At 38.5% G+C, this 26,643-nt stretch overlaps 4 protein-coding genes and 1 non-coding gene across 5 annotated transcripts; 4 read left to right on the forward strand and 1 right to left on the reverse strand.

Annotated features, from left to right (window-relative positions):
- The first annotated feature begins 7,056 nt into the window (after positions 1-7,056).
- Positions 7,057-9,994, forward strand: LOC116255598 (60S ribosomal protein L28-2-like). Its single transcript, XM_031631470.1, has 4 exons — positions 7,057-7,186; positions 7,449-7,602; positions 8,354-8,517; positions 9,653-9,994. The coding sequence occupies exons 2-4, from the start codon at positions 7,455-7,457 to the stop codon at positions 9,791-9,793; spliced, it is 453 nt and encodes a 150-aa protein (XP_031487330.1). The 5' UTR covers positions 7,057-7,186; positions 7,449-7,454; the 3' UTR covers positions 9,794-9,994.
- On the forward strand, positions 9,220-9,312 carry LOC116256939 (small nucleolar RNA R24). Its single transcript, XR_004173259.1, has one exon. It is a non-coding gene; the product is annotated as a small nucleolar RNA R24 (small nucleolar RNA).
- Positions 9,995-11,298: 1,304 nt separating the features above from the next.
- LOC116255684 (pentatricopeptide repeat-containing protein At1g15510, chloroplastic-like) lies at positions 11,299-14,098 on the forward strand. The gene has a single exon (XM_031631590.2). It carries the CDS (start codon positions 11,411-11,413, stop codon positions 13,541-13,543), a length of 2,133 nt encoding a protein of 710 aa, XP_031487450.1. The 5' UTR covers positions 11,299-11,410; the 3' UTR covers positions 13,544-14,098.
- A 610-nt stretch (positions 14,099-14,708) lies between these two features.
- Positions 14,709-17,658, reverse strand: LOC116255458 (40S ribosomal protein SA-like). Its single transcript, XM_031631287.2, has 5 exons — positions 17,401-17,658; positions 16,059-16,321; positions 15,788-15,985; positions 15,140-15,359; positions 14,709-15,021 (listed from the first exon to the last, which is right to left on the reverse strand). Exons 1-5 carry the CDS (start codon positions 17,531-17,533, stop codon positions 14,933-14,935), a joined length of 903 nt encoding a protein of 300 aa, XP_031487147.1. The 5' UTR covers positions 17,534-17,658; the 3' UTR covers positions 14,709-14,932.
- A 1,061-nt stretch (positions 17,659-18,719) lies between these two features.
- On the forward strand, positions 18,720-25,943 carry LOC116255634 (uncharacterized). The gene is made up of 11 exons (XM_031631508.2): positions 18,720-18,907; positions 20,073-20,138; positions 20,285-20,352; positions 20,776-20,809; positions 21,592-21,661; positions 21,959-22,016; positions 23,174-23,302; positions 24,402-24,493; positions 25,116-25,200; positions 25,342-25,417; positions 25,519-25,943. The coding sequence occupies exons 1-11, from the start codon at positions 18,901-18,903 to the stop codon at positions 25,593-25,595; spliced, it is 762 nt and encodes a 253-aa protein (XP_031487368.1). The 5' UTR covers positions 18,720-18,900; the 3' UTR covers positions 25,596-25,943.
- Positions 25,944-26,643: the final 700 nt, after the last annotated feature.

A 26,643-nucleotide genomic window follows, 5' to 3' on the forward strand; every position in this document is an offset into this window, starting at 1 on the left:
TAGAGACGTGACTAATCTACCTGATCCTGGTTCAACAAAAAGGTAAACTCACTTTATCGTTACCACAATTTGACAAAGAACCACGTTAGTTTACTAGTGAGAGAGACTTGTTAAAGGCCCACCTAAAGATTAATAAATTATTGTTACCACAATCTGACAAAGAACTAAGTTTGTTTAGTAGTGAGGGAGATTCTTGAAGGCCCACCTAAAGATTTGGTGGTAATACAAGAACATGCATAACTTGTTGATATTAGGATGCCCTGACATGAAAAATACAGGCCAGGTATATGTTATGGGGTGAGGTTTAAGCCTGGGCATCGGGCCGCCCCGGCCTGGCCCAGTCCGATAACGAGTCGGGCACGGGCCAGCCCAACATCCAAAATCTGGGCCCGGGCTTGGCCTGACTTGAAAAACTTGAGTTTGAGCCCACTCGATTAAATTTAAAAATATAATTTTAATATAAAATAATATATAAATATAATTATTTATAATAAAATACTATATATATATTAATAAAAAATTAAAAATAAATTATTGGGCCCACCTGAACCGGCATGGGTTCGAGTGAGCCGGTGGACCTATGGACACTCATTACTATAAAGTTGAACGGATTAACCACTTATGGACACTCACTACTATAAAGTTGAAAGGATTAACGGTAGGTTCACTTAAATTCTAAACCAGTTGTCGACCTCGAGAAAGGAAGGAGGTGCTTGAACCTCTTGAAGATATCTCCTTCCATCTTGGCATCTTCCCCCATAATGTGGACGTCCTTCTCTGAAAAAATATACTAGCTTTTATGAGCATGTCTACTGTCTAGGCTTATTGTGGGTAACATTACAACATTAACAAATGAAAGTTATCTCGTTACTGGATTTAGTTAATCATGTGTGATATTCTTGGGCATAATTTGGGAAGCCAATGCAAGCTAGTGAACTTGAGGCTTATTTTTGCTGAGGATATTTTAGTCTTCTTAATACCAACCTCAACTTAATTTAGTCAATTGATAAAAACTTATTTTTTCATAATACAAAATTGATGTGTGTCTTTGATAATGCCCAAAAGATAGGCACACTTTTATTTTTTGGGTTACGGTCAAATTTTTTACTTGATTTGCGTTAAATATTTTTTATGTTTTAATTTTTTTTTTATTTGCTATGCACTCTGTATATTTCTAATGTAAAATACTCTTTTTGAATTCCATGCCGTTTGCAAATTATTCTGATTCCCGTTCAATTCAACAATTGTCTAAAACTTTTCTGCACGGAACCAATTTCAACGACGTTAATTTCTGTAAAAGTAATCGAAGTAGAAGGTGGCGTTCATTTGCGACGGACTCTACCAGGGTTGCCACGTACAGGCGCCAAGGCTTTGCTTCCTTTGCAAAGAAGGTCGCCTTGCGTGGCGTTTGGTGCAGATAAATTTCCACCAGTGAAAACTTTCCAGGGAAAATGGTCTCGCCCAGGTTATTTAGACAAAAGTTTAGTGTTTGCACGCCGTCGTGTGGCCTTGAAGAAAAGAAATCACTTTTGTCTTCCTCCACATTCAAACGCATTGAGATGAGGTGTGACACGCTATCTTTTGTTATTATGAACCCCCGACACAAATTTGTCCTACATCTAACTTCTTGTGATAAAATATGGTAGTCTGGTGGATTGGCAAAAACAGAGATTTATAGCTGAGGGGCGTGAATATAAGAAAGTTTAGATTTAAATGACACCAATGTGTCTTAAATTAAATTATGTTGGAAAACCAATTTGTAAACGTAATAGATTATGTGGGTTTGTGTGGGCAACTGCCCACACAGACCCACACACATTTCCAGTATAAGCCTCCTATCTAAGCCATATTTCATACACTGTTTAACTTTTTACATAGTTTTTTTCTTTTTAAATTATTTCCATGTATTTGAAGTTTTATTTTAAATATATATAATATTTGTTTGCCGATTCAGCTGAAAATTAATGTTTGGATGTTTTGGTCAAAATTCTTCAATCGGCAACCGATTGATTCGATTCAATTTCCAAGTTTTACAGCAATTCTGGTCTTCTCCCAGGTGCCTTGTTATTGGAGAAAAAGTGGGCCTGCCCATGTTCAACGGTAACGTGGAGGGAGATTATCTTTGACCAAATATCTAGTAAAGTGTCAAATCATTCATCTCACGTGGATGTTTAATTGGTTAATCATTGGTTTATGACCTTTAATTTACTGGAAAAAAGAATTGAAGTCAGATGACCAATAGAATGAGGGAAGGGAAGCCTGTTCTTCTCTGGCTTTCTCCTGCAACAAGGACAGATACCCTGCAACAGAAATTGTTGGATTATGCTTCAGAAACCTAGTTTTCGAAGCTTGATTTCATAAGTGTAATCATATATAGTCATGTAAGTATGATTATCTTTGTATAAGTATAATCATATACCATAGATGTGTATATATAATGTCTGAAACTGTAAGGATGAAAAACTGAATGAGATAAAATGTCTGAAAACTCGTATATGAATTAAATCTTGTTTGTGAATCGATGAAACCAATTCAAGAGCAAAAGGTTTGAAGCATAGGAAATTAAACAAACAAAGAGAACTTTAAAATTTGACTTCTGCAGGTACAGTTACACAAGTCTTTTCTGAATCTGATTGCATCTGATCTTCGCTTTCCTACATAATAAGTTGAACTTTTCACAAGGTCGAATAGGTTCATCTGTTTCACTTATTTGGGGAGGCAGAAATCCAAATGTAGGAACAAGGGAGAGGGGGCAGAGAGAGATAGAAATAAATGAATAAATAATTGAGATATGCACACTAAGAACGAAGAATTTGTAAGGTAAGCGAAGGAGGCGGGGAAGGAGAAGAAGAAGGGTTTGGGGAAGAAGAAGGTTTTGGAGCAGAAATATGTCAATCTCTTCTGCGGTTTTTATTCCTTTGGGGCGAGCAAACTCCAATTGCTCTTTTTATTCGAAGGTCTTCCCAGAACACCTGATCGTGAAACTTCTCTCAATCGAAGCACTCAAATACCAAACATCGTCTTCAATTTCTTTGTCTGAATCCATTGTTTATTTTTCTGGAGCAATCAACTGCTTATATACAAACACATGACTCCAGGAGGAAGAAGGCATCGATCGACGATGATGGTACCCGAAAATTCCCATCTCCGGCAACTTCCGGCGCTGAAAAAGCCTGTCAGTGGCGAGGGGATGTGAGATAGCCGCTCACCTGGCGAGCGTAGGCGACGACGGCTCGAGCCCACTTCTTGATCCCATTTTTGAGCTTGTCAGAATCTACATCCCTCAGGCTTCCAGCTTCAATGGTTAGATCCAACCCAGAGAAGCACCGATCGAACTTCTTCACGTTGTTGGTGAGCGCGCTCTCGGCTCCTCCTGCTTCTTTCTTCTCTTCATCGACCGGTGGCGGAACGTCAATCGACATGGCCGCCTGGTTCTCGAGCTGTGTTTGATCTTTTCGATTTCAACGCGTTCCGATCAATTTATAGTGCAAGAGAAGGATTGTCGTCTACCTTCCTTGCTCGAGCATATCAAGTTAAACCCTGTAAATATAGTTTTTCCACACGTTTGTTCTTCCTTGCGGGCTATTGAATAATTAATCAACGCTTGGCCATCAAGGTACTATTTTCTTGAAAGGTTCAACGTCCGGATTCATCTTCGAAAAAATATAAACGGAAAATTATTTTTTAATCTTTTTTAACAGCTAGAAACTACCAACGTAAATGGATTATATTGAAATAAGATATCAACTGAACTGGTTGAAATAATTCCAAATAGGGGAAAAATTAATATCTAATTAAGAAAATAAGGTGAAATCAGATTTAACAAATGACATCTGATCGGATCTGATTCAGAATATTCTCAATTCTAAAAAGATGTGTGATCGGATAATAAGCATACATGTAGCCAGTTAAAGCTTCTTACATCTAATATCAATAGACCTTGAAAGTACGTTCTTAACATGTTATAATGCAGTTTCGATTCAATTGTTAATTTACAAGAGTAAAGACCCCGATTTTGAAGTTTGCATTTTTGCAGACAGATATTGAGGCATATTCGTGGAACACAAACAAGTATTTCATGAATCTACCTAAATTTTTAAAGTATATTCATTGGACAATTATTAAATGTTCTTGCTACCAAACACCTCAAATTGACTCTTTTTTTTTATGCTTAGCTTTGAATCCAAATTCAAAACAGAACATATGAACACTAATACATTTAATTTATATATAATCCATTGACATCCTTACTAAACTTGCATTATAAGAACTAAACTCTGAGCTGATGCCCTTTAGGAGAACAATAAAATGAAAAGATAAGGATGAATAATGACAACAAGACGAGAATATTCTCCATTGGATCCATTAACCTAACGTTCTTCACAACTATTTTGAAATAGAAAGTCCAACAAGCCCGAGGTATCGCAACCTCAATTGAATTAAGGAGGGCGCGTCTCCTTGCTGCTGGTAGCCGCCAAAATTGTTGGTCAAAATTTGGCATTGGGAAGATAATCTAGTTCAAGATTCAAAACGCTCCTTCGGAAATTCTCACTTTGATTAAAAATTTTCAACAGTGATTTTGTTGTTATTCAAACAGACATCGTTGTCAACCTGAACCCGCATATTATGATATGATATGTTTTTGCTTATGTTACCAAAAGATTTATGGTAAAATATATGGTTTGTGGAACTAAAGGTCATAGGTCACACCTAATCATACTGATGATTCTTATTGTAGGTCATAGGTCGCACCTAATCATACTTATGATTCTTATTGTACTTCTTTTGCATTGAGAAAATATCAGATTTAGATAGGGGTAAACACGAGCAGAGTCGAGCCCGAGTTCAATAAGCTCGAGCTCAGCTTGACTAGTGAAACCTCGAGCTCGACAAACTCGTTTGAATATAATTGATATTCGTAACTCGATTAAGACTCGACAAACTCGTAAACTCGATTGAACATGTCAACTTGATTAAGGCTCAACAAACTCAAACTCAACTCGATTATTTGAACGAGTCGACTCGCAAACTCGAGCTCGACTCGTTAAGCAAATGACCCGGCTCGAGTTCGTTCACGAGCCGAGCTTTAACGAGTCGAGCTCGAGTAGTTTCACTCGTTGTTCACCCCTACATTTAGATCCGAGAAGAGAGAGTCCGATATTAAATTCATAGTTCTCACGTCCAAACCGTAAGATATCGGCAAATCATAAAGAGAGATCTCATGTTAATTTCATCAATGGACAAGCTTATGAAAATTGTATGTCAACTGTCTTGTAATGACCTTCTGTTTTCATAGAATTTCATTGCCATTGCCGGCTGGGTATTAGATAAAGGTCAAAGTACACGGCAAGAAATTCATAGCATTAGTTGGCGAGTTCAGGTCAATGCTAAGCAATTGACCATGATGAATTAAATCTTCATGAAGCAAACAAAAAGGAGGTCAAAATGGCTCGACAAGCTTGAATCAGAGGTTCGTTGGGTCACAGTTCGTTGCGCGCGACCAAGATTTTTTCCGGCCAAGCATGGCTGCTAAATGGGCCGGTGCTAGCCGGATTTTAGTTAAGCAACCTCTCGATACTTTGACCGGAATCCGGCCGAGTTGCCGGATTCTTTAAATCTTGGTCGATACTCTACCTGGCTAGGGCGTACGAAATTAACAAATATATTGCCCGCCATAATTTTTCTTTACTACTTAAAATGAGTTCTCCCAACTAAATTAGTTAATCAAACTTATTTTCCTTTCAATAAGATGATTAAAATCGCATTTGTTTCCATTACTTTTGCTCTTCAGGTGCACTTTAAATTAGTTAATCAAACTTATTTTGCTTCTAATAAGAATATTCAAAGTGTATATGTTTCTATTATTTTCTCACCTGCATGCACTTTGCTCCCCTTGGATGCGTGTAGCCCACTTTGGTCAGAGACCAGCTGTACCACTTCACTTGCACTTCATTGCAACATAGCTTGTGTAAAATACAAGTCATTTCATTTCAATTTATGTGCATAAATTTATACGCATCAGCTAGCTCCCTTAAAATATTTTATAAAAAATGTAGCTGTTCAAATACAAGATATTACGAAAGGAAACTAGAATTGTTATGTACCATTTCTAAGATCTAAGTTTTGTTAAAACTTGGTTTTTAAATCATTTTTTTGAAATCTAATTTCTCTGTTTGCATGACATCCAAACATGCCCTCAATCATAAATTCACTCTAATATATAACTTCATTTATACATTGAATTTTCATGATTCCTCGAGCATCTAAATATTTCGCATTCATTTGTGTAATTAAAAATCAGCTGAAAATGGGTGAATTGCCCCAAAGTTATGCTATATGTACATATATCATTAATTATACAATGGTAAAATAAACGAAAGACTATGTGTGGTAATTATAAGTCTTACAGCTTGTGGTAAAATTATTTTCCAAGATGAAGGCAGCTAATATTTTTGTAAGCAATTTTACATTTTATGCGATGCTAATAATTACTTAGAAAATTCATAATAGCATGCATATTTTTATACATACTTTATAGTTGTTTACTTGGTTCGTATGTATAAGCGTATACGTGAGGGGCATGTATTTTCTTGAGAGGGTAATCGAGATTCTATAAATTTTACCAGCCTGATGCCATATTTTCGGTAGTTTGTAAAACCCATCTTATATGTTAGAAATATATTATTTTTATGCTGATTTTTTATAATTTTTACGCAACCTTTTTTTCCTAAAGAAAAAAAAAATACAAAAGTATGTGGTTGGACCAATCAGTCAACTTTGTTTGTTCATTTTTGTGATCCATTGAGTTGAGGCAACTTATAAACTAATTTTGATGCACTCCAAAATGCAATTTGAAGGCACACAGCTATCTTGCATCCAAAAATCTATTTTGGAGTACCTTAAGCTTCAATTCAAAATCTGATTTGAATCCAAGATGGGGCGAGATCGGGTCCGAGTCTTTTAATCTGATAAAACGGTTCGAGATTAGGTTTGGTATCCGATCTGGGTCCGAACCGCGGGCAGGACTGGGTGCATTTCCGTCATTTCGCGCGTGCCTGGAGAGTCCCCTGCCTAGGGTTTTTGGGAAGGCGGGAGGCCGTCGTATATATTGGAGCCGTTGTCGGAGTGACCTTCTTCTGATTCGGAGGAAGAACTTGCAGCCAGGAATCCTCTTACTCCTCACATCGTAAGAATCTTCTTCCTTGTCTTTCTCTTTCTCTATTAGTTTGCTCTTAGGAAATTGCGTTCATTTCTGGTATAATCTGGGTAGGTTGTTGTTTTTGCGACCTGTTGATCCTGCGCTGAATATATGGTGTTACTGTGTTCCATTTTTCTTATGGTTTAGTTTGATTGCATTGCATGCGCTTGTGATTGTTTTTTTTTTCTCAATGCTTTTGGGAATGGATCTGTTTTTTTTTTATGTCGCTTAACTTTGGGGCGTTATGAAGGCGAAGATGACGACCATCCCCGATCCTCTTGTTTGGGAGATCGTCAAGAAGAACAACTCCTTCCTCGTCAAGCAGTTTGGGAATGGCACCGCGAAGGTTCAATTTAGCAGGGAAAAGAACAACCTTTACAATGTTCACTCCTATAAGTACTCAGGTACAGCTCGTTGTTTCCTATGTTATGTTGTTTATAATTGTTGGGAATTTGGGATTTATCGGCCTTTTGCCTGAGACATGTGATCAGTTCGGAGCTTCTATCTCTTCATTTTTATTTGCGTAATAAGGTTATGGTTCTTTCGCGTAGTTTATAGTTTTCGGAGCTTTATTTGTTCCTTGCGAGGGACCCTTTCTTTTGCTGTCTCACGGGTCATAGTTTAGATTCTGGAAAACAAGTTTGCGTTCCTCCGTTTGAGATCTTTATGTCACTATGTTCTACTAAACGTGGTTCAACGCCTTCAAACTGGTAACCTATATAAGGATCTCTATAAACATTTCGCACTCACTCACCATGTATAACATCACGTCATCTTGATTTATTGAGTCACGGTCAACTTTCTGTTTGTACTTGTTCCCATGTCCTTCTCCTTCCTTGTTCTATGACTGAAGATTTCATTTCTGTGGATGGTCTTTCAAATACAAAAGTAAATGCTGCTACCTTTCAAAGCAATATGATATACGCCTTTTCTATTTATTTTCTTTTCAACCTGTCCGTCATCTGGACTAACATTTTTGCAAATACTTTGTCTAACTGGCTGTAGATTTTTTCTTTTTAGTTGTGAAATCAGTGGTTTCATTTGATTGAATCACTTGATTTGGTCATCGTTCCTGGGTTAGAAAACCTTTTTAATTTACATGCAAAGTGAATCTATTTGGTTGTATCATTCATTATTGTGTTACTTCTTTATTAGGATTGGCAAATAGGAAAACTGTGTCCATTCATCCTGGAGGGACAGACCTTTCAGTTGCTTTGACAACGACTAAGACCAGAAAGCAGAACAAGCCTGCTTCGGTTCAGCACAAGTCTGTCATGAAGAAAGAATTCCAGAAAATGGCAAAGGCTGTTATTAACCAGGTTTGCGCCTAATGACGTTTCAAATTGCTCCTTCTCTTATATGGTTATGCCCTTATTTCCATGGTTTACATGTGCAAACCATGTCATTCTTCTATGCCTGGTAATTTGTTGGTGATATAGTTGCATAGTACTCTGACTGCAGGTGATTGTCATGGTTATAATAGCTTGGATCCTGTCGTAAACGACTTTATGTTTGCAACGATGATATGATGTCACCTGCATTTAGGGCATTAAGATATTAATTGCATCATGTTGGCTCGGTAGTTAAAACTTAGAAGGATTAGGCATTCCTAGCCAGTGGACCTTCAAAAAGAACTTAGTGGATGCTTAGGCACACAGTAAATGAAATAAATCAGGGTACAAAAGACGAAGAGTAAATGAAAGAAAACAGTATAAGGTGGCTGTGTAGTTCTGTTGGATCACCTTAATGGAGAGGGACTGAGAGAGATGATTCCATTACAAACAGTTTAGTGTCAATGTCCCTCGAATTTCAGCTAGGAATGAATAATAGTTTTGATGCTCCAGAACAGCACAATTAGTGATTAATCATTTAATGTGATTTGGAAAGTGGTTTTGCTGTTTATAAGATTACCAGGCATTTGAAATCATGATGAGTATTGTTTGCGTCAGGTTGGTCCCTTGTGTGGTCGTTGCAATGTCCAGGACTGCTATTTGGAATAAGATTAATGGATTACAATTTTCTTTGCAATGATGAAGAGCTAACATGTAAGAAGAACCCTTGATTAGAGGGTTTCTTCAATGAAATATACTTGTTACGCTTGGCTTCTGAGCGATTTTTTGTTGGTTTCTTTTTCTTTGCAAAGCTGAACCTTAAAGATGTTAGTTGGTGTTCTGATTGTCTTTTTACGGTTTACGTGGCGAGAGTTAGGGGTATATGCCTGATTGTTCTTCCTGCTGAAGTCGGTAGTTTGAGTTCCCCCGTCTAATGCCATTGACTTCAATAGCAATGATTCTGGTGTCCTTTCGTTGTCCTTCACCTGGTTTTAATTCAATTCGATTGGTGCTTTTCCTCTGTAATTGAGTTACTGAGTTTGCTGCTTTGCTTTTGGTTTGGCTTGAAAATCGTAACTTGTAGCTGGAGTTGACTCTGTGTACTTGATTATGTGTTCAACAGGTGTCTGACAACCACTACAGGCCAGACCTTAAAAACGCTGCACTGGCAAGGCTTAGCGCTGTTCATCGGAGTCTTAAGGTTGCAAAATCTGGCCCAAAGAAGAAGAACAGGCAACGCACCAAGATTAGCTTCGGGAAATGAGTGATCCTACTAAAGTTTTGTCTGTTTTTAGTATAGGACATGAAATTGACAGCAAAACGGATTTGAGTGATGACGGCATTTTAGTATTTTGTTCTTCATCCTGGAGTTTTTCTTATTTTGAGATTCACCGAGAAAGATTGGTTTCTGTCTTTGGTTGCACATCCTTTTTTATTGTTACCGAATCAACTGTCCTTTTTTCGATGAATGCTGTTAGTTTCTTGTTGAAATTCCTGGAGAACCGTGTTTCACGATCTGCTACCGAGGATAACTCTCTCCTTACAAATGCGTCGCTCTCAACTGTTCCTAACTCATTTCCCATGTGTGCTCGTAACTGGGCTTACTGAAAAAAAAAAAACTCCTGAGTTTTTGTGATTGATTCATGGTCTCTTCTTTGAGACTGTTGGTTTTGCAATGGTAGGCGTAAATCACAAGTTTTTTCAGGGGAATAGTTATTATCTCTTTCTTTGGTTAAATTGCAGAGCCTTTCAAGTAAATCCCTTGGTAAGTAACGCATCTTGTTTATAGGGTTTGACCATTTGAATGCAAGTCTGGGTTCAGATCTGAAAATCCAGACACTTGAATCTCTTCCCTCTCGTTGCAAGTAGGCTAGTAGGTAGGAGGACTCGTGCATGTAGCTAATAAACATTGAGTTTACGTCAAGGGTAGGTGAGTAGGGGATATATGGCAAGTTCCCACTCTCATGTCACTTGTACAAAAGCTGAGGCTGAGCCCCCTCTGCGAGATCGAGCGCAGCATAAGGAGTTCTACTGCTCCAGGTCTGCATCCTGTTTGTTCTTTCCATTTTGGGGGCGGGTGCAGGGAGGGGGGAGAATCCTCTTTCCTCTAACTTCCCCTTTCTTCGGTCTCTTCAGCAACTATGGTGTAAAAAAAATATTATAAAATTTAAAACAAAGGGCCACAAATCCAATCAAAAGATCGATGGTTCTGGTTTGATGTTCATGTAAAACCTAGAGTTAAAGTTCATACATGTATATATAGTGAATAAATGATAATTGACAATGTAGAATCACATTGACATTTAATCAGGGTTGTTCATTTGAAGAGGATTAATGGTTAAAAGAAAAACAAAGAGAATCTGCACTCAGCCATATAATCAACATGTGTTCATGTAAAGTAGATGGATGGTTGAAGTTATTGAAAGTTGTGAATGCCTAATACATCTGCACTCAGCTGCTAGTTAAAGTTACAGTATTATATGTGAATGCCTAATATATCGATCTAAAACAACAACTTATCAAAACGATGGTTGAGAAAGTACACTTGCAGTAAAAAATCATAGATTTCGAATGATAGTCACTTCATAGGGAAAGACCATTTCATTTCCAACTTCAGGAAGGCCCGTCGAAGTGAAATGTGATAAAGCATGCCGGTGTATGCAAAATTCAAAAGTTTGGCCACTCCTACTGAAATTCGGGTAGGGCAAGCCGCATTTTGTAAATGACCATATCTTCCTCTGTCAGCGTCATCTGAAAGCTCCTCCGTCTCTCCCTCTCCGTCTCTCTCTTCCGGAGAATAGCAGCATTGACGAAGATGAGCTGATGAATTCCCTTCCTCCGCATCACATCGCCACTATTTCAGTTTATTCGTAGCGATCAAATGGCGTCCAACATTCTGCTGCAGGTTCCAAGAAAAATTTGGAATTCGGATTCCAAAGTGACCAATGCCCAACAGAGATCTAATCCCTCAAGCTCACAAAGTTTCACGACCAAGCTTTCTTGTTTCCACTCTCTACTGCCGTCTTGCGCCACCCTCAAACAGCCCCGTTGTGAAGCCAAGCAAATCCACGCCCAGATAATCGTCACTGGCCTGTATCCTCGTCATCAAGTTCTCCAAGCCATCTTTGGTAGCTATGTAAAATCCGGGGATCTGTCCTCTGCCCGCAGCCTATTTGATGAAATGCCTGTGAAAAACACATATGTCTGGAACTTAATGATTCAAGCTTATTCTGATAATGGGGACTCGTTAAGTGTCGTTCTTTTATATCGAAACATGCTTGTTGATGGTGCTTGTGCTGATCAATTTACTCTTCCTTGCGTTTTGATGTCATGCGTGTCCCTCGACGGTGGGGTTTCATTGGGAAAACAGATTCATGGGCATGTTTTCAAACTTGGGCTGCATTCAGATGTGTATGTAGGCAACTCTTTGATGAACATGTATGGGGATTTCAAGATGTTTGGTGATGCAAGGAATGTTTTTGGATGTCTGCCTCTCAGGAACGTTGCTTGTTGGACCACACTTGGTCGGTTGCATGTGGCAGAGGGCAGACCAAGATTAGCGATTGAAGTGTTTCATCAAATGGAACTTGAAGGATGGGAGTTTGATCCCGTGGCTGCCATTACCATGCTTGGTGCATGCAGACAACTAGGATCAGCTTACAATGGGAGAAAAGTTCATGAGCATATAAGGAGAACTGGTCTGGAATCGGATCTGAGAGTTGGCAATTCTCTCGTGACGATGTACATTGACTGTGACAGTCTTGATGATGCACGCGCAGCTTTTGATCAGATTAAGTTTAAAAATGTTGTGTCATGGACGACAATGCTTGGTGGATACATTAAAAATGGCAGCTTCAACGAAGGGCTAAAACTCTTCATGGAGATGCAACTTGAGGGAATCAGACCAGATGCGCTATCTATTTCCAGTGTACTGCCTGCATGTGGAAGGATCACAGCATGCACTAATGGGCAAGAAATCCACTGTTATGCAATTAAAAATGGGTTTGACGCGCAGCTTGCATTGAAGAATGCCGTCATTGACATGTATGTGAAGTCTGGGAGAATTGACTATGCATCTAAAGTATTTTCAACTATGGCTACTAAGGATGTGGTATCCTGGACTGTGATGATTGCAGGTTATAGCTTACATGGTCAAGGAGAGCTAGGTATTGAACTCTTCCAAGAGATGAAGAATACAAATGTCCAGCCCGATCAGATTACTTATACAGCTGTTCTTTGTGCTTGCTGTGTTGCACGCAGAGTGGAGGAAGGTCTTCATTATTTCAAATGTATTGCGACACCAAAAGTTGAACATTGGGCTTGTGTGGTTTACCTTCTTTCTTGTGCTGGCAAATTTGGAGAGGCTCAAGCTTTCATTCAAGATGCCCGAATTGGAAAATATGCTTCTGTTCAAAGGGCTCTTCTCAATGGGTGTAGGATACATGGAAAGAAGCAGTTGGGTAGGTGCATAGCTGAGTTGCTAACTGAACTGGAAACAGATCATGCTGATAACTATGTTCTGTTGTCCAATATGTATGCTGCTATGGGGAAAACACAGTATGAATATAAGTACAGGAAAATGATTACAGATTTAGGTTTGAAGACGAGGAAGGCATGTAGTTGGATTAAAATACGGAATAAGGTGCACGCCTTTGGGGTTGGGGATGTTTCTCACCCTAGATCAGAGAGGATCTACTGGGAATTGCAGAGTTTAATGAAAAAGATGGAAGGGACTGGTTATAAGCGTAAGAGCGACTTTTCCTTCCATGATGCGGACGAAGAGAGGGAAACCATTCTTGTTGGCCACAGTGAGATGCTGGCCATAGGATTTGGGCTAATCAGTACATCAGAAGGGGTAACTATTCGCATCACCAAGAACCATAGAGTTTGTGCAGATTGCCATGCAGCTGCAAAGATGATGTCAAAGATTTTGAATCGAGAGATCGTGCTCAAGGATCCTCAATGTTTTCACCATTTTGTTGACGGTTCTTGTTCATGCAGTGATTTTTGGTGACCTGAGTTAACATCAAAAGCTTCCATGACGGTTCTTCATCGCGAAGCAGTTTTTTGATGAGTTGGGTTACATAAAAAGGTTTACATGGTTAATAATTCAATCAGCAATTGCATATATTCCGGAAGGAATTTTTTGTGCTGGCATCGAAGCTGGTGTGGATCATGGAGATGTCTGAATAGATAGGAAAAAGCTCATGGATGGTCAGGGGAAAACAAGTGAACCATGGTCTTCAAACTTCACAAGCCCTTGCAGAATTTGACGCAGATAGCAATGTAGCTGGCTTCAAGGGACGTTGTTGGTCGAGCAAACGAGCGTGTAAAAGGCAGTCGCCTGTTCGGTAGCCATGGATGCCACTGAAGCAGAAGGGTGTACGGTAGCCTACTCAGGCCCCACCTCAAAGGAGGTGGAATGCATTTTAGGCGGTGCGGTGACCTCCCGCTCACCGGGAGATATGAACGTACCTGGCTGCTTGGTCGGCTCAACTTCTGATTTCATGGATTTCAGTCTTCGGTTCTGTTTTTTCCCATTCAATTTATACCAAAGCGTCACATTAGTAAGCAACCCTTTTCGCTGTTAATGTGCAATAATAAACAGTAATGAAGTGATAGCGTTGCGAGACCTTCATATCCGTCATGTTTTGTGAAGGGCAAAATCCGTCTGAAAAAGCCCAATATCACACAGGCGGCCCAAACATTCACCAAACCCATACATATATACACAACAGATAGTCTCCCAAAGGTTTGCTGCAAGAACGCCAGCTGACACATATAGATATTTTAACCAAACCTGGTATAGAAAAGTTGAAAATAGGCGACTATGTGATCAAAATTTAAAATAATCAAAGATTCGTAACTGCGACCTGATAGAACCGAAACAAGAGTTTGCTTCAGCATCGAGGCTTTCCAACTTTCTCGAATGATGAGCTGGGCTTAGGCAGGACCGTAGCCGTTCATTGTCAAAACAGGACATGCGCATCAAGAATCAATTCATTTAATCAAAGGCTACAATCTATGACCTCAAGCCAATTCCAAAGCTAATTTTAAGGAAACGCCGGACGCCGAATGATATATCGGTTTAAGAACCATTCACGTACATCCTTCATCCAAGCTGGATGACGATGGCCATGAATCAGGGAAGAAATCTAGCGTTCGATCAACTTCAGACCTGAAAAAATGTGGTTTATAGCTTCAAAATGCTTCTCCTTACACGTACTTGTGAATGATGACAACATAGACGAAAAAATAATAACAAACTCAAGGAACAGCAGCTTCATTTCCGTCTTCCACCTACAAAAATGGCCGTCTAGACACCAAAAAGCAAAACAAGGCGAAAACCGTCCCTCTCAAAAGAAAAAAACTACCCTAACATTGAATTATCGAACTGCTTGTTTCACGCCCATCCAGATGGTGGTGGAACGGCATCAACACCAGGTGTCACAGTTGGGGGAGCCACAGCCACATCCCATCCATCACCAGCCACTGCAACATCATGTCATGTGCCAAGAGAATGGTCAGCCAACTTCAGAGAGAATTCGAAGATCACACTCCCTTGTTCAAAAACTACCTTGGTTTTGTGTAGAATGAGCAATACTCATACCTGGAGCAGAAGCCCACTCCACGGGTGTTGCAGCAGGAACGGGAGCAGGGACAGCATCACCACCCCACTGAGCGTCGCTAATCTGGGCAGGCCATTGATCAGTTGGAAGGCCAAGGGCTGCTGCGGAAAAGTCGGCTGCACCATAATCTGGAGCGGCAACAACTTCCTCCTCTTCGTGTTCTTTGGCCTCTTCAGGGTCTCTGTAGAAAAATAGATCGACCTGCAAGAACCAACCACTTTCAGTTTCTCAAGAATCCCATATGCGATACAGGAAATCAACGATCAAATCATCAAGTATTGGGAAAAAGGAGGCATAAATATCAATTCCAAAGCTGAACCACTTTCATAATGTAGGTTGGCCAAACGGCTAGTCAACTTTCTACACGTGCTTTCAAAGTGGAAAAGTTGATTCATGGTCTCAGTTCCCCTGTCAGGAAGCAATTAACAGTTCGAAGAATTCGAGCAGTAGGCACGAAAAATATATATGAGGGAAGATCTTACACATTGATCAAGATAGATCACAAAAGATGGCTTGATGCAACAAGAAAAGATGCCAAACCTCGTACAAGAAATTCACAGATGTTTGTTGGTCTGTACAGGTAAGATAGAGAGAGGGAGAGAGTGAGAGAGGGAAGTCACGCCACATACCATAACATCCCATTTGTGATGTGGTGGAATTGTACCCCTCATCTGCAAGACCATTCTGGCCAACAACCAGAACAGACAACCAATGCTGTGTTTTCCTTTGTTGTTAGCGGGAATACCAATATCCACATAGCGCATAGGCGAGTCAGTGTCACAAAAAGCAATGGTGGGAATGTTGCCGAGAGAAGACTCTTTAATTGGCTGTAGAGAAACTCAGGCATGAGAATGACAGCAATCAAGTGAAAGTATCAGTACTGAAGCGGGCAATGCTTACCTGATGATCTGTCCTGGGATCAGTGAGAATAAGAAGACGTGGTTCATTGAATGATGTCTGCAGCTGATTGGTGAAGGTTCCAGGTGTGTGTCGTCCTGCAATTGGATGAGCTCCAGTGTACTGTGCGAACTTCAAAATAGCACGCTGACCATATGGCCTTGCAGATTGGACAATAATGTCCTGAGGGTTCTCAATAGCAACAATAACTCTGGCAGCCAGTTGAAGTTTCTCCCATGTCTTCCCAAGGTTGATAATAAAAATCCCTGAAGAAGCGGAAATTAAGATTTAAAAGCGATTCCTAGTACAGAATCATCATTCAATGTTTAATACCTCTGCAGGTCCCGATTGCCCCAAAAATATAAGAAAAGATCCTCAAGCAAAGTTAACGATGGTTTGGCTAAATAAAAAATGATCAAGTCGTATGCTATTAGACGTGACATATACGAATGTAATAAATTAAAAAAAACAAACATCGATAAGACCGCGAACCATACTTTAAATCACTGAAAAATTATATCTACTATATAATCAAGCCACACCTAAAGAAACTAAAGCAGATATTATCGTGCAAAAAAATAATTAATAATACAATAAAACAAATCCCAATCCATAGGTAGAAAGAAGTGAGAACTTAATAATTAAATCAATCTGAGAAATAAGTCCAGCAACAAAAACAAAATCAACAACAATTGACCGCCATAAACAGATGAACTCAAATACATTGTCATTATACTAACTAAGCAAAGAACGATTGTAATAATTAAAGGCTTTTTAGCCTTTTCTTTAACGGCAAACACACCAACTATTCCTTTATCCACTAATATGTCATCCACGTAGTGTGTAATGTTGAAAAGTGAAAATCCAAACGACCAATAAATTTTAGAGCCGTCAAGAATCCATAACAACCCAAAAAAAATCCAAAATTGTTACCGCTTTCGGGATCCAATGTAACGGATGAAGTACAGGGATGCGTAGAAAAATGACCAGACTACACCAGCCTCATATATTTTTATAATGATGCATTTCGATTCTTTGCTCATTTATATATAGTACCACACCTCAAGATATGAGTGTTCTCCAATTAGTGCCCCTCCCCCTAAATTTCCTCGCTTCGCCATTGCATCGGACTAAACCTAAAAGTCCGCAGCTACAGCTACATAGTATCGTATACATGAATTCCAACGAAACAAGAAAAATATGGAAAATACCATACAGAACCCACCCTGTTCAATCGATTTTAAAGTCCCAAAAAAATGAAAAATGAAATATATAGGAGGATGAATATCGCTTCCAACAAACAAACAAAGAGAAAGCAGCTGAGGTCGGCATGTGAAGACCATACCGTCGCTTCTCCTTTTGAAAACGTATCGCTCCATCTGAAAATCGCAATTTTTGGTGCCGAGATGGACGTCGGCGGCGAGCATCATCTGGATGTCCGCCTCCTTCTGCGAGAGCGTCTTCTTCGCGGCCGCCATTCTTGCTGAAGGCGAGAGGCAGAAAAGGAGAGAGAGATAGAGAGGATGAGGAGAACCTGATCCCCGAAAATCTGAGAAGGAGTCTGGCGCTCTTCTCGTTCTTCTTCAGTTCTTCCTCCGATTCGCGGCACTCGCCCTCTCCTTTTAACCCTAAAAGGTGCTTAGGGCAGGTCTTCCTCCAATTGCCCTCAATAGTTTCTGAAAATATCCGAGTCGCCATCGCCCCCGAAGATCTATGAGGATGTCCAGAAAAGGACCCGGATCCGACCCGTATGCGAATCGAATCAGGGTTCTCTCTTTTTGCCAATTAGATCAGATCTCCAGTGATTTTAATGGGATAGTTGCATTATTTGGATCGAATCCAATCCGACGATGACTAAATAAAAAGAAAGGCCATATCTAAATCCAATTCTTGAAACTGAAATCTAATCTCATCACACATCACCTTTTTCGTGTTTTTTTCAAAAAAATATGTTTTTTGTGACTATGGACTACTTCAAATTATAAAAAAAACGGCTTTGATTTCATTCAGATAGATTTTGAAAACACCTGAAATCGGAAAATTGAAAAGAAAGAACCTGAAATTTTGATGTTACAATTTGAGAAAGTTGACACGTCTAATTTAAAAATGTTACAAAGTACAACTTTTGCATCTAACTTGCATGAATACTTCATCTAACCATTTTTAACATTTTGCATCTGTCTATTCCTTACAATTACAAAGAATACTATGGCGATCCGTGACAGTTGATTCCCGGATTATTTAACTAAATGGAATGGCAATTTATAAGTCGACCAATATAATATTTTATTTCAATGTCCTTCGACATAAAATCTTGAATATCTTTTGGCTTGTTTTGGAATTTGTAGAGCACACCATTCAATTAGAATGTCACGACTACCACTATTTACTACCTAGCAAAATAATATAACATAGTCTTAACAACAGCCATGAAATTTAAATTTGAAACCCTTTTTTGCTGTTTAGTTGTGCTACATTGCATCGATTCAAATCTTATGTTAATCTTTGGAAATGAAAGCATAAATTATCATTTATTAGAAAAAGAAAGTAATTTTTAAGATTTTTTTTTGAATATTTTGATTAACGATTTTTTTTTTTAAATGCATTAAAAAATTTGCGAGCATCAAACACAAAAGCGAGGACGAGCGTGGGAATGTTGAGGAGGGCGGAGTATTCTAAATGCATAAGAGGTAGACCCTCTTTTTGTAAATTTCTCGTCGCGAAAGAGCATTCGGCTGTTTCCCGCATAGTGCATCTGTCGTAGGACTGGTCCAGTGTGGAGAAGAGAATTAGAGTTGAGCGTTTATCCCAGGAGTCATCTCCCGCCAGATCTTGCCAGCCGACCATGGCAGGTAGGACACATATCCTTTCTGGTTATTAGATTGTTTTCTGCTGTTCCGTCTCTTCTGTTCCTCTTGAAATCGCACTTTAATTCCATTGCTACTGCAGTTTTTCATTGATTGTTGTTGAAGGTTTGAGCATAGCCATGTTTCACCATTCCCATTTTCCTTTTCTTCTTATTCTTTTGATGCGTGCTGTTTTCTTTCATCACTTCGTTCTCCATCGCATCCTTGTAATCGCAGCGGTTCTCTTTGGTTGGGTTTCTAGTTTCCCATGTTACCGATGATTTAGGTACTGACGATTCCTTTGTTTGAGGGATATGATGGTACCTAGTAACGGGTTGCAGGCTCCCTTTGATATTATCGCGCTTTATTGATAGATTTTCTTGTTGAAATGTTTTATTATATATGAGGAACGTAAAAGCCTATTCCAAGTGGTCTTGTCACTTGGTTTTTTCTCATAGGATTCTTTGTGTTTTTGAGAGGATTTTTAAAGTGAGCGTTATTATGTCTCTTTACTGTTATTCATACTACTGGTTTTTTTTGTTGTGACTGATGATGCTGCCCATAACTTGGTTTTGGCACTCGATATTCTGAGCTCTTCCTTCAAGTAAAATGGTTCTCTTGAAACGTTGCTCCTCCGGCTTCGTTAGCGTCAGAGCTGGTAGGCTTGACGGTAGAATGTCACAATTGGGTCATATTATTCCACGCCGAGTTCTCTTTCTGAGAACATCAATGTGCCTATTTGTTGTTGATAGTTAGTTGTACACCACTTGGTGTAAAATGCTTACTCGCTGAAGAAGCTAGTTTGTTGTGCACCTGGGTCACAAGCAGACTAGGTTCCAGGACATATATGGGCACCGATTTTGTAAATCACTTTTGGACTTTGGCTGCAAATTGGGCAAAAACATTTCTGTGCCAAACGTGACGTTATGTCATCAGGGTACTAAGGAAGGAACAAGATTCGGTTGGGTCATCTATCCTCAATTTTATAAGTGAAAATGGAAAATGTTAGGAAATCAGCTTATGCAACAAAGTTGTCTGCTTAGCTGATTCTCATCAAATATATGCTTTTGATGTTCATTTTGTGGATTAAATGTCATACTGCACATGCAGAGCCTTATAAAATATGCTTTACACAGTTTAAGTGGTAATGTTCTTGCATTATCCTCCTCAGACTATGAACAAGAGCAGGAAATGGAGATTGAAGCACTGCAAGCCATACTTATGGATGACATAGAAGGTATAACTCGAATTACTCATGTTTCTAGAATACAGCTGTTAGTGATCAAAGAAAAAATATTCCTATTATGCTTTACTGGTCTAGTTCTATAGTTATATAATACATCATCTCATCTTGTGTCTTTTTTTGTATGAATTGGGTGACAGAAATTGATCCTAATGTCAGTGGACTTAACACCGACAACCGATGCTTCCAAATTACATTGGTCCCACATGTATGTCTATTTCTTTCATTCCTTCTATGGTGGTGTCCATCTCTTCATTATCTTGGAATTTTGAATGCCTTCGTCACATAACTTACTACTTATTGAGCTGTAGTATCCTACTGCATTAACTCATTTATTCATGAATGCTACTTTTGGTTGTCATGCCAACCTGAGTCCATTAAATGCTACAAAATATATATTTCTGATTTTTTCTGTTATATATTGAAGCAGGGATTTTATTTAACAGTATGAAATACTAATTACTGCTTTCCGATTGACAAGGCAATAAAATATTTTCTTATCTTGATAGTCAAGTAACTGTGTACACCAAATTAACATGATCAATATATTACGCCTCCTTAGTTTTTTGTCTAACACTATTTATGTTGTTCGTTGACTTTCATACATTAAATTACATTTTCTGCTATGTAGGATGATGACGCAGATGAAGCTACATCTGTTCCAGGTAAAGAATCTAAGTGAAATTCCAGTTCTGGCTTCCAGTGCATTACTAAATGCTGATGTTGGGATTTTCTTTATCATGTTCTCAAACAGTCTGTCTCAAAACTCTATTCTGCCACATTGTTGGCATTTATGCTTCTGGCAGCTAAGATACTCACAAGTAGAGCTAGTGGAATAAGAGAAGCAAGAAACATGACAACCACCATGAGCCATCTGATTGGATTGTATCAAATGGCTTGCACATTGCAACAATGAAACAACATTTTCCAACATGGGAGTTAAAAATGCTCTTTTAGTGGGACAACATGCAAGTCATTTTAATATGATCTGATAGAATGATTTGGAATGGTACTTATGGGTTCTCACACTCTAGTTTTCCCTGACAATTGAACTAAAATTACACGCATTGTATAAGGGCTTATGATTCAATAGGTTAGCAACTTAGCAGAAAGCTGCTCACTCTCTGTGCAAATGAATTTATATCCTGTTTTTGTATATATGTATATATTTTTTCAGTTCTTTTGGTTATATGCCAAGAACATCAACAACTGAAGCTGCATGATTTCTCTTGTTCTCCTTATAATAGTTTGATATTTTTTTTTCTCTGTTGCAAATTGCTATTTTGCATGTAGTGTCTTAATGTGGACAGCCTTGTCTTTGTCAAAAATATGAACAGCCTTGTCTATCTTTGGCTAATTAGATAGACTATGGATATGTGTTTCCGTCCTTTACATTTTCATGTAGTTTCTGCTGTTGAGCTAATGAGGGTGGATACTTCTGCTGCAGTTCGACTTGCTTTGGTTTTTTCCCATACTTCCAAGTATCCAGATGAACCACCTCTTTTGAAGGTGAAAAGGTGTGCAGCTTCTTGTCGTATTATGTTTTCAATCTAGAAGTGTAGTTTTCACAACTGTCAGTTGGAAGCATTTTGACTGGTCCTCAGAATCTCAAAAGATTGTGCTTCGCCTACACAAGGATAAAAAATTCCAGCTCGAAGTATGAAAAAGAAAACACCTTTAGATGCTGAATGGCCAGAAGTTGAGATGTTAGACTTGTTACTTGTGATAATAAACCAATTTCTAGTGATTATAGCTCTCATTGTTTGAATGTCTTAGTTTTATTGGACACTGGTGTTGATTGGCTGAATTTGCAGTTTACAGGGTGTAAAGCCAGATGATCTGAAGATTTTACAGGAGAAGCTTGAACAAGAGGTAGGATTTAGATGTGCTCATTGTTTTGTTTGATGGTATAGTTATTCGACACGTATGACTTTTGTTTGTAACTCTTAAAGCATAAATATCGTCAAAAATTATTTTCCCATAATTCCCCAGTTAAGAATATGATGCAACTCATCTACAATTCTACCAATGATTCCTTTGTGATACTTTTAATTGTTTGTAGATATAACTGTGCAACTAACATAAAAAATTTGCATAAATGGCCATGGATCATCATCAAAATGACCAACCTGTATTTATTTTTCCTGCATTTCATTGAGTGCAACGTTATGTCATTTGCAAAAAACTGACACGATTCTTGCAAACGATATTTACAGACAACTATATAAATAATAAGATCCATATTCTATACATGCAAGTTCATTGTAATACTCTTTTAATACAATGAACCTAACAAATTGGTGCAGATAGAAAAATTTCCAAATAAACTGCTGAAGTAGTAAGTAAAAGACAAAAACAAACTTATCCAGGATAGATTCTTTGGTAATTATGATATTGATTGTTTGTTGGCAAGCAGTAGACGCCGTGCCATATTTTAAATCAAATTGTCAGCTATGACTTTTTCAAACTTCACCATGTAATATGTCTCTCTTGGATCATGTTTGGTGTTCTTTGTTCTTATCTAATTTTAGCAAAGCCTCTCATATTTGGTTTATAGGATAATGCTCTTGCTTGTAAAGTGATATCCTACCTTTTCCAGGATGTGACTTATGCAGGTTAACTATTCTGAATTTCTGACTCTTGCCAATATCAATATTTTGTATCTGCATGATGTTTTTGTTGCTTCTACATATTGTCTATGGCTACATTCATGGATCCAAATTTAAATGTTAGATATGTGTGTTGCATGAATGTGAGATACTCTAATAAGGCTTTGAGGTAATTCATTGCTTTCCATGTCATGTGTTCCTTTATTTTGGAAACATTACAAACTTCTTAGTCCTCTTCTTATTATATTCACTATCTTTGTTAGGTCGGGCAATAGATTGCATATCTCATTCATCAAATCACATGTTAAGATCTTGTAGGTTCATTTTTCTAGTTAGGAGCACCTAAGATACAGACTTTCTGATGTTGTACATTGACATGGATCATGGAAGAATTTTTGTGCTTTGTGCTTTATATTTCAGGCATCTGAGAACCTTGGTATGGCAATGGTGTATACACTTGCAACGTCAGCTAAAGAGTGGTTGAGTGAATTCTATGGTCAAAGTACAGCGGTTGAGGAAACGGAGGAGAACGACTCTGCGAAAGAGGATGTATGAATGATTGACTTGCCTTCATGTTTTGTTATATGTGGTTCCTGTGCTTCTTAAAACATGTCTTTTGTTGCTGTTATTTTTCATATTGTAAATTGAAGGCTTTCATATATTCTTTTGTGCAAGAAGGAGATCTTGCCATCTCAAACTTCATGTCCTTAGATGGCCATGAAGATCCTTTAAAACAGAATCTTGTTGATTTGGGATGGTTTCTAATGACCAAGTCACTGGCCAAATATGCCCAATTTTATGCCTTGCATGCATATGTTAAAGACTTAAAATGCTTCCTGTTGATTGTCAATTTGCCTGTGCAAGAATTTCCGCTAAAATACGCTGTTTTGTGCAGTCCCTGGGCCATAACCAAAGTAGATGTGTGCTTCAGACCCTTCTCATGTCTATGTCCATGTTAGGGACTTAAAAATCAGCTCGTAACAGATCACATTATGCAATAAAACAATCTAAATTCTTCCTGATGTACACCTTTCAGATGTCTAATCTTTAACACCGGATTGTAGAAAGTTCAGTACTGTATTTAAGTTTTCTGAAAATTTTCAGGGGCTTATAAGGGGGTTGCTCAAGTGTTTGCTGTCATGATTCCTAGCCTTTTTGGGGCTGAAACCAAAGCTGCTAGAGGGAGGGGACTGAACTAGGAGCCTGAGCCCATTGTAGGAGTAGGTTGGATTGTTATAGTTGGTATCAGAGCATAACTTGACACTCAGATCTGGGGTCCAAACATGTGCTGTAAGGGTGGGTTGATTGTAATACTCCACTGTGGAAAGCTTAATTCCTTATTGAAGATTATTGGAAATATATTAGGACTTATAAGGGGGTTTGGTTAAAGCAATTAGGTGTTCTAGTTCCTTTTTTTTGGATTGGAGTTGAAGCTGTTAAGGAGCTGGTTGGAATCCGCCAAATTAGGAACATGAGTTCGGTTTGCGAGTGGCCCAGGTTGTTACTGTTGATAAATTGTTATGTACTCAAAATTCCAAGCATAGAGTGGCTAGTTAGAGTTGTTCTAAATCCATTTTCTTCCGTGAGATAGGTAAACATTCTGTCACTTCTTCTAATGTACTGATTAACTTTGCTTTTCTTTTCCAAGATAATCATACCACATGGAGAGCATGTCACGGTTGAAACTTTTATGGCATGGAGAGATAGATTTGAAGCAGAATTGGCTCTTGAGCGTGCCAAGTAAGTTGAAATTTGTTTTGTCTGTGATAAAAAATTACGACAAACTTCTTTCCTCTTTTTAGAGATAACACCGAGGTTTTGTCGCTCTTACCTGACTGACCTTTCTTAATGGTGGTTTAAAACTTTAGTTCTATAAACTGAACGCTTAAATATTCAATCTCTTCTCAATCTGTTCTACATTTTTGAATGCCTTGATTCTTGTTTTTGTTTCTGTCATTCACATTGTTATATATCTGTGTTGGACTGCATGCACACCTGCGTACATATATGCTGATGTGTGTGCTGAAACACATTTGCAAAATATAAAAGGCAACTAAAGCTAAAGATAGATAAAAAAGCTGGATTGATTGCACTGGGATTCATGGGGGCTTTTATGCTTTGACATTTCAGTCCTACATGTAATACTAGATGATGTTCTGATAAGTTGACATGGAAAAGATGATTCAGTTGACTTTTAGTTTTAGGTCTCTCACCCGGTTCCTCTTCCTTCTCAGCTTTTAATGCTGGAGGAATTTTATTTGCCGCATCTTGTAAAACATGATGGGTCTCACTCCATGAAACCAATATGCCTGGGAACTGACTTCAATATTCATGTTTACTAAAAGCTTACCTCTTATTACAGATTGATTCCAGATTCAGAGCTCACAGCTCCAAAGGAGAAGAAACTTACAGGCAGGCAATGGTTTGAAAGTGGAAAACACACCATGGTATGTCTTCCTCAATCATGGGAGTGATTCTTTTCTTTTGAATTTTGATGCTGTTTTTCTTTTCTTCTTTTTGTTGCTGTTATTTTCAAGTAGTTAGCTGTAATTAGATAATATATGATCCACATTTATGATTGAATACAGAAAGCAGCTGCATCTGCTGAAGTCTCAGAGGAAGAAGAAGATGAAGATATTGAATTTGATGATGATGATTTTGAAGGTGGACTTCTTGTTTCTCCTCGAACTCGATTTCCTATTGTTAGACTGTCTTATCTACTTTCTAGCTATATGTGCATTTTAACAGCATTCTTATATCTGCAGATGATGATGAAGAAGACATGCTTGAGCATTATCTCTCAGAGAAGGCAGAGATAGCACCACAGGGCTCTAGAAAATAAATCAGGTCGGACAGTTAATGTTGGAGAAAAAAGCAAAGAGGATCTATTCATGCTCAGGCTTGCTGAAGAGGGCCAAAGTATTTTTTCATGTGTAGTTATAAAAGTTCCTACCATATTTTACCATTTTTGAAAATGATAGAACTTTCCTCTAGGCTCTTTATCTAAGACATGCACATCCGAGGACTGTTGGAGCATATTGGCGGCATGTCAGTTGTTGGATAGGACTATATGACAGGAATTGCACGTGCAGTGCACTTTAGTGGCATGTCAATTGTCGGATAAAGTAGTATCATAGGGGTTGCACTTGTATTAACTTTCCCTGATTGGAAGAGATGCAGTTTTGTTAAACCTATTTGAGTTCCACACCATACAAAGAGAAGGATGAAAAGCAGCTTGCTCCACTTCAAGGGCCAAAGTACAAACAAGGTTCTTTATTTAAACTTCCTGGCCACGACATGAAAGTAAAGAAACTTGGAGAGGCAAGTGTAGCACAATTCTTGGTGAAAAATAATCACTGTTTCAACTTAAAACATCAAATCCATCCTTTTTCTTTTTTGCCCCTGAATTGTATTGGGTACTCTTTTTTTTTTCTTGAGAAAAGGGAAATGATGTTAAACACTTTTAGAAAGAGCAGAGATTAGATGAGTCATGACCCAGTATTATACTTTATAGATGTAAAACTATAGGAAGATTACATATTTCTTGGTTGGTGTACATCGCGAAGCCTGCCAGAGGCATATGTATGATATCTATATCTATGATAATCCTGTATTATATCCCTACACGATAATGGTCACCGATAATGGGAAGTTCCTGAAATGAGTTTCCATCTCCACCCCCACCCCACCCCCCTCCAAGTTTAGACATGTTCAAGAAGTACTGAGATCAATGAAAGTTTGTGGTTGGCCTTTAAAGGTCCTATGCTGTCAACACATGCAAAACAACATGAAGAGAGAAACCACGCGATCTTAAAGATCTAATCAAATTAGGAAGATGATGTTTAATTTTTGAACAACATTTTATTGCACAATAAATGCCGTGATAAGAT

This window comes from Nymphaea colorata, chromosome 6 (assembly GCF_008831285.2).
Source record: "Nymphaea colorata isolate Beijing-Zhang1983 chromosome 6, ASM883128v2, whole genome shotgun sequence".
Lineage (NCBI taxonomy): Eukaryota > Viridiplantae > Streptophyta > Magnoliopsida > Nymphaeales > Nymphaeaceae > Nymphaea > Nymphaea colorata.

What these genes read in the sequence shown, in the direction of transcription:
- LOC116255598 (XM_031631470.1), top strand. Translation starts at nt 7,455, where the DNA reads ATGACGACCATCCCCGATCCTCTTGTTTGGGAGATCGTCAAGAAGAAC. An exon ending in TCACTCCTATAAGTACTCAG is followed by an intron (nt 7,603 to 8,353) that starts GTACAGCTCGTT and finishes CTTCTTTATTAG; the next exon opens with GATTGGCAAATAGGAAAACT. An exon ending in CAAAGGCTGTTATTAACCAG is followed by an intron (nt 8,518 to 9,652) that starts GTTTGCGCCTAA and finishes TGTGTTCAACAG; the next exon opens with GTGTCTGACAACCACTACAG.
- LOC116255684 (XM_031631590.2), top strand. Translation starts at nt 11,411, where the DNA reads ATGGCGTCCAACATTCTGCTGCAGGTTCCAAGAAAAATTTGGAATTCG.
- LOC116255458 (XM_031631287.2), bottom strand. Translation starts at nt 17,533, where the DNA reads ATGGCGGCCGCGAAGAAGACGCTCTCGCAGAAGGAGGCGGACATCCAG. An exon ending in ATCCCAGGACAGATCATCAG is followed by an intron (nt 15,986 to 16,058) that starts GTAAGCATTGCC and finishes GTTTCTCTACAG; the next exon opens with CCAATTAAAGAGTCTTCTCT. An exon ending in ATCACAAATGGGATGTTATG is followed by an intron (nt 15,360 to 15,787) that starts GTATGTGGCGTG and finishes TGGTTCTTGCAG; the next exon opens with GTCGATCTATTTTTCTACAG.
- LOC116255634 (XM_031631508.2), top strand. An exon ending in AGGAGAAGCTTGAACAAGAG is followed by an intron (nt 22,017 to 23,173) that starts GTAGGATTTAGA and finishes TTTATATTTCAG; the next exon opens with GCATCTGAGAACCTTGGTAT. An exon ending in AAAGTGGAAAACACACCATG is followed by an intron (nt 25,201 to 25,341) that starts GTATGTCTTCCT and finishes GATTGAATACAG; the next exon opens with AAAGCAGCTGCATCTGCTGA.